The following is a 10,000-nucleotide window of genomic DNA, read 5'->3' as shown; positions in this document are numbered from 1 at the left end:
GGAGAGGTATTTCATGTGGGAACGGGTCAGAACGGCGAGGAGAGGAGAGGAGAGGAGAGGGAGCCGGCGGGCGGGCGGCAGGTCCTCTGGCAGCCGGCCCTGTCCAGATTCCCTGCTCCTCGCCAGCTCCATTTTTCACACTTGTGTTGGACTTAAGGAAAACAGCTGGCCTCTCCCCACCTCCCTTTCTCCCCTCTCCTCTCCTCTCCTCTCCTCTCCTCTCTCTCTCCCTCCCTCCCTCCTCTGCTGGGCACTGCTGAAAGCCAAAGGGGGGATTTAGTGCCGGGGGCACTTTAGAGCGATTACAGATACAGAGCTGTTTGTTCTCACGCACACACGCACACGCACATGCACACACACACACACACACACACACACACACACACACACACACACATACACACACACAAACACACACACATACGCGCACACACACATACATTATGTGTTATGCACATACACACACACACACATATAGAGACAGAGACACACACACACACATAAACCCTTGGGCACACACACACATATCCTCTCCTATACACACACAAGCACTCTTTCATATATACACACTCTCTCTCTCACACACAACCTTTCTCTCTCACACACACACTTCGCCTGACACACATACAGTTATTAATTCTCTTGGCTTTCCACACAGGCACACACATATTTTCTCACATTCTTTCTTGTTCTCTCGTTCTCTCTGTCACACACACACACGCGATGATGCAGGCTGAATCAGTCACTCTCACTCAATGTATAATTCCACATTCCTATTCACACTCACACTCAAACGCGCGCACGGACACACACACACACACACACACACACACACACACACACACACACACACACATTCATATTTACACATCTTCTTGCACACTCTCATAACTGACACACCTAGTATACACACACCACAGACACACATACACATACACACACCACACACATACACAAACACACACACACACACACACACACACACACATATACACACACACACACATTCATATTTACACATCTTCTTGCACACTCTCATAACTGACACACCTAGTATACACACACCACAGACACACACACACATACACACACCACACACATACACAAACACACACACACACACACACACACACACACACACACACAGGCTTGCATAGGCACTAATAGACACATCCAGCACAGCCCCAGCACTTTCCAGTCCTCAGGGCCCTAAAAAAAAGAAGAGAATACAAAAACAGCACCCTGGGGACAGAAAAGGAGGAGCTGGAGGTGGCCAAGGAGGGAGGGAGGGGAAAACGAAGGAGAGGAGAAGAGAAAAGAGGAAAAAAGACGAGTCCCTTGGGGATTTTTTTCCCCCCAATTTTCTTTTTTCTCTCTCTCCGGCATGGCAGAGTATCCATCCACATCGACTCCCATAAACAACCAGAGTCAAGGCCAGCGGCAGGCTTCTCTCTCTCTCTCTCTCTCTCTCTCTCTCTCTCTCTCTCTCCCTGCACACTCCCTCGCTCACTCTGCCAACAAACGTCCGCTGCCACCGCTGTCAGGCCGTGTGCCCACTGGCGTCCATCAGCCCAAGTGACCTGGAAGAGAACACCACAGCGGGCAGGGCGGGACGAGCGGTCGGCTGGCAGGCAGACGGGCATCGGTGAAGGGGTGACCACTAAGCCTTCCGCCCCCTTCAGTCACACACCGCTTATCTTGCCAAGGGGTCCATCTGAGGCACTAGTGACAACCAGAGAGAACCAGCGGGATTGTTGTGGGGTGCGGTGGGGGGTGGTGTGATGATTGGGGGGGGGGGGGGGGGGGGGGGGGTGGTTTGGGTCACTGAGGCTTCCAAGGTCTGTCCACCTGATTGTGTTTAGGACGATATCTTGAAGTCTGGCCTGTGTCCTGATTGAAACGGGGAGCTTGTTTATCTGAGGCTGGCGACCAGTACAAGGGATTGCCGTTGATGAAGTACTCAAATGGCAAATCTCTCTCTCTTTCTCTTTTTCCCTCGTTCTCTCTCCTTCGTTTTCTCTCTCTTTCTCCCTCTCTCTCTCTCTGTGGTGTTGCGTGGGCATGTTTGTGTTCATTACTTCATTTGTTTGTGTCTGTGGTTAGCAACGAAGGCCAGCGAAAGATACACACAAGACTTGTGGCCTTTTCACAAACATCCCATCGGTGCACACACACACAAACACACACACACACACACACACACACACTCCTTCTCTGAGACGTTTGGACCTCCCCACTGCCCCCTCTCCCCAGCCCCCCCCCCCCTTCCCTCCCCCCCCTCCCTCCCGATAGTATTAGTTCCAAAGGTCAGATACACATGCTCCAGTGGCATTCGAACAATGGTCCATTGGCTGAGCCCAGAGTCCAGCGCGCTGCCCGGGCGGAAGTGGCTCGGATGGGGGCTGCCCAAATTTAGCCTGTTGTTCAACAGCTCCTCTCCGCGGTGGCGGAGGAGGCTGGAACTCGTGGAACTCTCCAGCGGGGAGCCGCAGTGGAGGACGGGCCATGGACAGTCCTCTTCCTCCTCTTCCCCCACCTCCTCCTACCTCGCCGCAACTGATACTTTGAATTGGCTTTGGATTATAAGGTGCTAAGGGACTTTAACGGCGTTGTTTACACGTTAGAGAGGCCAATAGTTCCCCTATTTGGCATAATTATGGGGCTGCCTCTCCTAGAAAATGAGTATTCTCTCATCCCTGGCCCCAGTGGCAGCAGGGAGTGTGAGAAAAGTCAAAAGTTGACTCGCCTCTCAAAGCTGTTTGTGTGGAAATGGGACTCATGCCTATATTAGGACTGGAGAGGAATTGGGAGCTCTCAGCTCACAGAGAATATCAGTCATGTCTCCTAATCACTTGGTTCTTTTGGCTATCTTGCTTCACTGCGTCTGTTTCGCCCTTGTTAATATTAAACTAGTGTCCCTTTGGCAGGTATTGGGCTTTTTGTTTTTTTGAGAGAGAAGGAGAGTGTGAACAAAGAGAGAGAGAGAGAGAGAGAGAGATTGTGTTTGTTTGTTAGTTTGTGTGTATGTACAGTATGTAAGTATGGTGTGCTTATGTGGCTTTAGTCCCAAATTTGTAACCCAGACCAGAGTAAACAACATGTTTACCCAAAGCAAAGGGCCTTTTCAGCGCATTCTCAAAGATCCCACACCCGACGGCTGCCATTTTGAAAGTGCCGCACTGTAAACAGACACCACACACACACACACACACACACACACACACAAACACACACACACACACACACACACACACACACACACACACACACACACACACACACACACACACAGAGCCCTAAGTGTGTGTCGGCTGCGGTACCAGCTGAAACAGAAGTGTTTATTGTGGCCTGCACTGCAGAGCTCCTGCCTGCTCCAGCGGGCCGGTCAGAAGGAGCCCCGGAAACAACACCTGGTGTCCAGCTGCCCCTGCCGCACATTAGTGGACCGGGTGGCGGAAAGCGCCGGATTTGATGGCTCCGCCGTGCGACCGTGGTCATGCTCGTGCTGTCGCACCTCTGCGTCCGTGGAGGAAGGCTGAGCTGGATTATTGCTGCTGCCGCTGTCGCACCAGTGGGTCCACTCCGGGCTCCTCGTGCAAGTGGAGCCGGCCGGCCGACGCGTCAGGCGTGATGTGATTGGGCCAGAGAACATCTTTAATCCGGCCTCTAATGTGGAGAGTGGGGGGGGGGGGGGTCAGATATGAGGGAAGGGATGTCATTACACGGCCGCCGGAGACTCAGTCTGTGTCCCTCAGACAGAAGCGCTTTAGCAGCGGAATCCCCCCAGCTGAGAGGGAGAGAGATGGGGAGAGAGAGAGAGAGAGAGAGAGAGAGAGAGAGAGAGAGAGGGAGATGAGGAGCATGGAACAGGGTGAGTGAAACGAGAGGGAAAGTATGTCAGTCTCTCACATGCTCCATACTTTCTCTCATTTTCACTTACTCTGAGAGATGGATAGGTTGTGTGTGTGTGGAGAGAAAGAGAGTGAGAGAGAGGGATGGAGGATTGGAAATGAAAGTAAGCCATCACAAGCTCTGGGGGGGGTGCATGGCACTGAGCAGACCCAGGACACAGTGCTGGCTCACAGAAGAAGTGCAGGGCTCAGGGCCATCTCAGCACTTCCTCTCACTCAGAACACACATGCGCACACACACTCACTCTCTCTCTCTCTCACACACACACACGCGCGCACACACACACACATACACACACACACACATACTCCCTCTCTCTCACTCACACACACACACACTCACTCTCTCTCTCTCTCTCTCTCTCTCTGACACACACACACACAAATACATGTACACACACACACACACACTCACTCTTACCACACTGATCTGATTCCCAGATATCAGCCTCGGGTATCAAGGTTAAGAGGTGTGTGTGTGTGTGTGTGTGTGTGTGTGTGTGTGTATGTGTGAGTGAGTGTGTTGTTGTTGGTGCACATCTGCCTGCAGCTGTGTCTGCGGTCAGAAGTAATTAGCTGGACCTGTTTGAACAAGGACTTGAGGTCGAGGCTGTCCCTCAGCACCAGCCGTCGCATAGACCTCAGCTCACCTTGTGGACATCTGCTGGTCTGGAGCCATTGGTCAGTAAACCAAACACTACCTTCCCCACGGGCCAGAACGAAGACTAAAAAGGAGAAAGAGAAAGAAAGACAAAAGAGGAGAGAAGAAGTGTGTTTTTTTTTTCATTGAGTCATCAGCAGAGAAAGAGAGAGAGAGAGAAACAAGAGAAAAGGGGAAAAAACATTATAAAAGAAAGATGGACAGAGTAAGGCTGTCTGGAGAGATGAGAGGATCTGCGTCTCACCGGGAGATGGAATGGAGGGAGGAGGAGGAGAGGACAAGAATGCGGAGCTGGAGAGGAGAGGAGAGGAGGTCTGGCAGGCGTTGGGCGATGTGCTGTTTAATAGTGGGTGCAGGCATCTGCCCCCACAGAGCCCAAGCTGGCAAATAATAGCTGCCAGGAACCAGGAGGGAGAGCTGGGTGGGTGGGTGCTGTGTGGGAGTCTTGGGTGAGATTTCGGTTCTGGGTTTTATTTATGAAAAGTTTATTTATTTATCTTGTTAGTTATTTTTTAGCCCGCAACGGTTTTTCTTGTGCCAGCGTGTCTGCTGTTTGTGGCTGTTGTTTGGTTACAGACCTGCAAAAACAACTTAGACACATTTGCATGCTCCCTGCTCCCATGCAAGTACAACTTAGAGACATTTGCATGCTCCCTTTCCCACATCATAAACCTGCATGCCACACACTCACCAACACACACAGTAGAGTTTTATTAATTTTAGTGTCAGGGTGGGCATGTGTCAAAATAAAACACACACACACACACACACACACACACACACACACACACACACACACACATACACAGGTGAAGGTATAGAGGAGTCTTATTACAAAATTCCTGAGAATTTTGAGGTAGGCAGCCGTGCTCAATGTGATCTCCGGTTCACGCCACACTGTGCTCTGCCGGCTGTTTGATGGGCCCCGATTCAGAGAATGGAATCCACTGAAATCTTTTCCAGCATCTATTGGAACAGCCGCCTGGAATGTATGAAGTCATTGCGTGTTGGACAACAATCTTAGCGGCTGCTCTCCCCCCCTCTCCCCTCTGCCCTTCACACACACACACACACACACACACACACACACACACACACACACACACACTCACATACAAGTGCGTTCACACACACACACACATTCACACATGTGCATGCACACACACACATACACACACACTGACATGTGCATGCGCACACACAGACACACATATACACACACACACACACAGGGAAACCTAGAATGTTCTGCCTGTCAGGCCGTATTTGTTTTATCAGTTTGGCTAGAGGAGCTCAAGGTTTCTCACCTGATGTGCTGTAGGTTGTGTGGGAGAGGAGCTCGGCCCTGTGGACTGGGTGATATATTCTGGGAATGCACCAGGTTAATGCCGTATGGGAACGCGTCTGTGGTGCAGTTGTTTTTCTCATTTGTGTAGTCAAGCAGTCCTACACTTTCAAATTACAATGTGTTTTTTTATGGTATGGCATATTTTCTCAGTTATATCCCACTGTTTGAGCGTGTGTGTGTGTGTATGTAAGACAGAAAGCTCAAATCAGAAAATAGAATCTGGTTTTGTATGTGCATATTTCAAGCCTTTTACGCTCAACCTCTTTTCTTAAGAGTCAAGACTTATGAAGGAATGTGCATTGAATGCCTCCAGAAATAGGTGTATGCAGTCTGTCTCTTCCTCTCTTCTTCCTTCCCTCACTCCCTCGCTCCTTTCTCCCCACAGCCCTCCCCCCTCTCTCTCCCTCTCACTCTCTCTCTCCCTCTCTCTTTCTCCCTCTCTCTCTCACTCTCTCCCTCTTTCACTCTCTCTTTCTCTCCCTCTCTCTTTCTCCCTCTCTCTCTCTCTCTCTCTCCCTCTTTCACTCTCTCTTTCTCTCCCTCTCTCTCTCTCCCTCTCTCTTTCTCCCTCTCTCTCGCTCTCTCCCTATCTCTTTCTCCCTCTCTCTCTCCCTCTCTCTCTCCATCTCTCTCTCTCCCTCTCTCTCAGCCTGTAAGCTGGGCTCTGAGGCTTTAGCAGGAGTCTGTGCACTGAGGCATTAGGGCCCTCTGGTCTAAACAGAGGAATAGTGAAGGAGTGCACACAACATCATGCAACTCTGTAAGGGACCTGAATAGCAGTGGGAACCATAAAAACCTCCTCTGTAAGCAACACCGCATACATTCTATTCAGTAATGAAGCTATATAATATACACCATATACAGTGTAGTAGTAATGGGATTGAGGTATACATAGAGGTAGATAGATAGATAGATAGATAGATACTTTATATTGATCCCTAGGGGAAATTCAAGGTCACAGTAGCATACAGACAACATACACACACATTCACTAACCTGACTATACTGAGGTCCACAGGTATACATGTATGCTAATGGAAGGTGCTAATGACTGTGTGCTAATGGAGATTTGCGCTCTCTTCCTGCAGGCAAACGCGTGAGCAGGAAACCCCTCCAGACTTCTTCTACTTCTCCGACTTTGAGAGGCACAACGCCGAGATCGCCGCCTACCATCTGGACAGGTAAGGGACCCGCGCCAGCAACCAGCCCAAAGAGAGGGGCGGCGTTTGAGTGTGTGTGTGTGTGTGCCTCTATGTGTGTGTCTATATGTATGTGGTTTGTTTGTTTGTTTGTCTGTCTCTGTATGGTGGCTTGTTTGTGTGTCACATGTACATCTGCTTTTTTTCTGAGGTCAGGGTATTTTTTAAGTGTGTGCATGAGCACACGCTCACATAAATAGCCACTGTCTAATGTGTTCCAACACGTTTGTGTGTGTGTGTAAGTGTATGTGTGTGCAAATGTGTGTGTGTGTGTGTGTGTGTGTGTGTGTGTGTCTGTCTATGCGTTAAGTGGGAGGCTGGCTTTGTTTATGTCTGTCTGGATCCAGCCCCCGAAAGCGTGTCTTGGCCTTAATTTAAACACGAGGGGAGGGGAGACTCGGCACGATGCCTTGTCATAAAAGATCTATGTGGCGCAAATTCCGCAAGGGCCGTGACTCACCCCGAGCGAACGCCATAGAGCGAGCGAACGAGAGAGAGAGCGTGGGGACCGCTACGCTGCCCCTGCTTCTGCCAAGAGCTGCAGAGAGAACTGCCCAGCAGGATGGGAGAGTTGCGAGGAGAGTTTATGGCACCTTAAAGGCACACGTCTGAGTCTGACAGAGGATCAGAGAAAAGTGCTCCAGTGAACCTCAATTTTAAAGCCACACAAGAGGTATAATCAGACACCGTCGAGAAGTTTGTAATGTCTGTAATTATAAATGATAAGACTCCGTGATGAATCATAGAAGCTCACAAAAGGCTTAGATGTCTGGGTACGCTGTAATGCCTTTTGGGGTGTGTGTGTGTGTGTCTGTGTGAGAGAGAGCCACGTCACTTACTTTTACCTGTACTCTGAGATGATGCATGTCTTTTAGCTATTGAATTAAAGATGACTTATCATTTCTTATTTATCATGCATGCTTCTTATGCTTGACATGCACTGGCAGCCCTTGTGACTCAGAAGGCACGATGAGCGATGAGTATAAGTATAAGTACAGTCGCTGTCTCCACAACCACGCCATCGTATGTACCCTGACGTGCCTGAGGCCTACTCAGAGAAGATCCCTCGGTCTGTTATAGGGCAGCTTCTCACACTTGGAAAGGAGACATGTGGAGAGTGTGGCAGTGTGTCCCCCTGTTTGTATTGTGCGGGTGGATTTATGGCAAGTCATTTGTGGCCTTCTGCTTTGCCATCTGGGACGCTGGCATTAAGGCGTGCGCGTAATGTAAAGACTTTACTGTCTCTCGGGAAAATCCGCAGTCATCGTATGGCAGCACGACAGACATTCTGATCTCTCCCATCGCCTGTCATCACACTTTTCTTTAGTAGGGGCGTGTGTGTGTGTGTGTGTGTGTGTGTGTGTGTGTGTGTGTGTGTGTATAGGAGCTATTTTGGCCTATATATACACCCATCCTCACACCTACATATACAGTCCACACATTGAAACACACACACACACACACACACACACACACACCCTCCTCCTCCGGCCACAGGCCCCCTCCCATAAACACACACGTTACACAATAACAGCTTTGAGCCTCTGGCTGTAGCGGCCGTGGCGGAGATGCCAGTGGCCCTGCCCTGCCCAGCCCTGCCCTGTGCCCGGGAGGAGGCGGTAGCGGGCGCGGCGACAGCAGCGGCGGCTCCGCGGCACATCTGGCCCGGGGGCAGGGTAGGATCCGCTGGCTGCACACAGGCATGCGTGTGGCGGGGGCCAGAGGAAGCCCAAGGCCGGGGAAAGAGAGCTGTGGGCGGCGCTGCTAAATATAACGCCTGTCTGGGTTAGCCAGCAAAAGTGCTGGCTTTATTCCTGGTATAAATTAAAGTCCCATCACTGAATGTCCCAAGTGCCCACAGCCTCTCTCTCTCTCTCTCTCTCTCTCTCTCTCTCTCTGTCTCTCACTCACACTCCCTCTCACTCTCTCTCCCTCTCTCTGTATTGAATTGAATTGAATTGAATTGAATAGAGCTTTATTGGCATGACAAAAAATCTCTCACACACTCATGTACACTACCCCCCCCCCCACACACACACTGACACTGACACTGACACACACTGTCACTCTCGCTCTCATTCTCACTCACACACACACACACACACACACACACACACACTAACTCTCTCTCTCTCCACGGGTTGTTTTTCCTGCTTCCTCTCTCTCTCTCTCTCTCTCTCTCTCTCTCTCTCTCTTGATTCATTTACGTGGGTTATTTATTTCTGAGCTGAAGCGGATCCTGATGGCATGCTTTGGTATTAATTATGTGATTAGACGGCGGAAGCAGATCAAACCAGAGGAAGTGCGGGCTGCTGAGGTCGGGGGATTTGGCACACGGGGGTGAAGGAGTGTGTGTGTGTGTGTGTGTGAAGGGGGTGATGGGAGGAGTGGATAGGCGGAGAGAGAGAGAGGGATGGAGAGAGGGAGAGATTGAAGGGAAATGGAAGGCGAAGCCTGCTCTTATATGTCACAAACTCTTCCATCTTCCCATTCGGAACCACGCTGCTGTCTATATATAGGACTGCCAGTGAGTCTGGGTGTGTGTGTGTGTGTGTGTGTCTGAGGTGGGTGGAGGAAGTACACTTGCACACAAACACAACCTCCTCCACACACACATTCACTCACACACACACATCCACAGTCTACACATAGAAACATACACACACACGCACATCACTCTCTCTTTCTGTCTCTGTCTCACACACACACACACACATGCACTCTCACACACACACTGCTCTCTCTCAACACACACACATTGCTCCCTTCCTCTCTGTCTCTCTCACACACACACACACACACTCACACTCATATACACACTCTCATACACAGCCCCCCCCCCCCCCCCCCCCCATCATCTGCGTCCACATGACAGTGCAAT

The 10,000-nt window shown here is 50.4% G+C and overlaps 1 protein-coding gene across 1 annotated transcript in view; it reads left to right on the top strand.

The window, feature by feature from the left end:
• Positions 1-10,000, top strand: part of fam20cb (FAM20C golgi associated secretory pathway kinase b) — a 43,619-nt gene that overhangs the window by 25,982 nt on the left and 7,637 nt on the right. The window contains exon 4 of the mRNA XM_042081950.1: positions 7,009-7,101. Within this exon, the coding sequence (XP_041937884.1) occupies positions 7,009-7,101 (93 nt within the window). The remainder of the gene's footprint in view (positions 1-7,008; positions 7,102-10,000) is intronic.

Source organism: Alosa sapidissima, chromosome 24, assembly GCF_018492685.1.
Source record: "Alosa sapidissima isolate fAloSap1 chromosome 24, fAloSap1.pri, whole genome shotgun sequence".
NCBI lineage: Eukaryota > Metazoa > Chordata > Actinopteri > Clupeiformes > Clupeidae > Alosa > Alosa sapidissima.
Note: the sequence above shows the minus strand (reverse complement) of the source record. Positions and strands in the feature narration are given on the sequence as shown.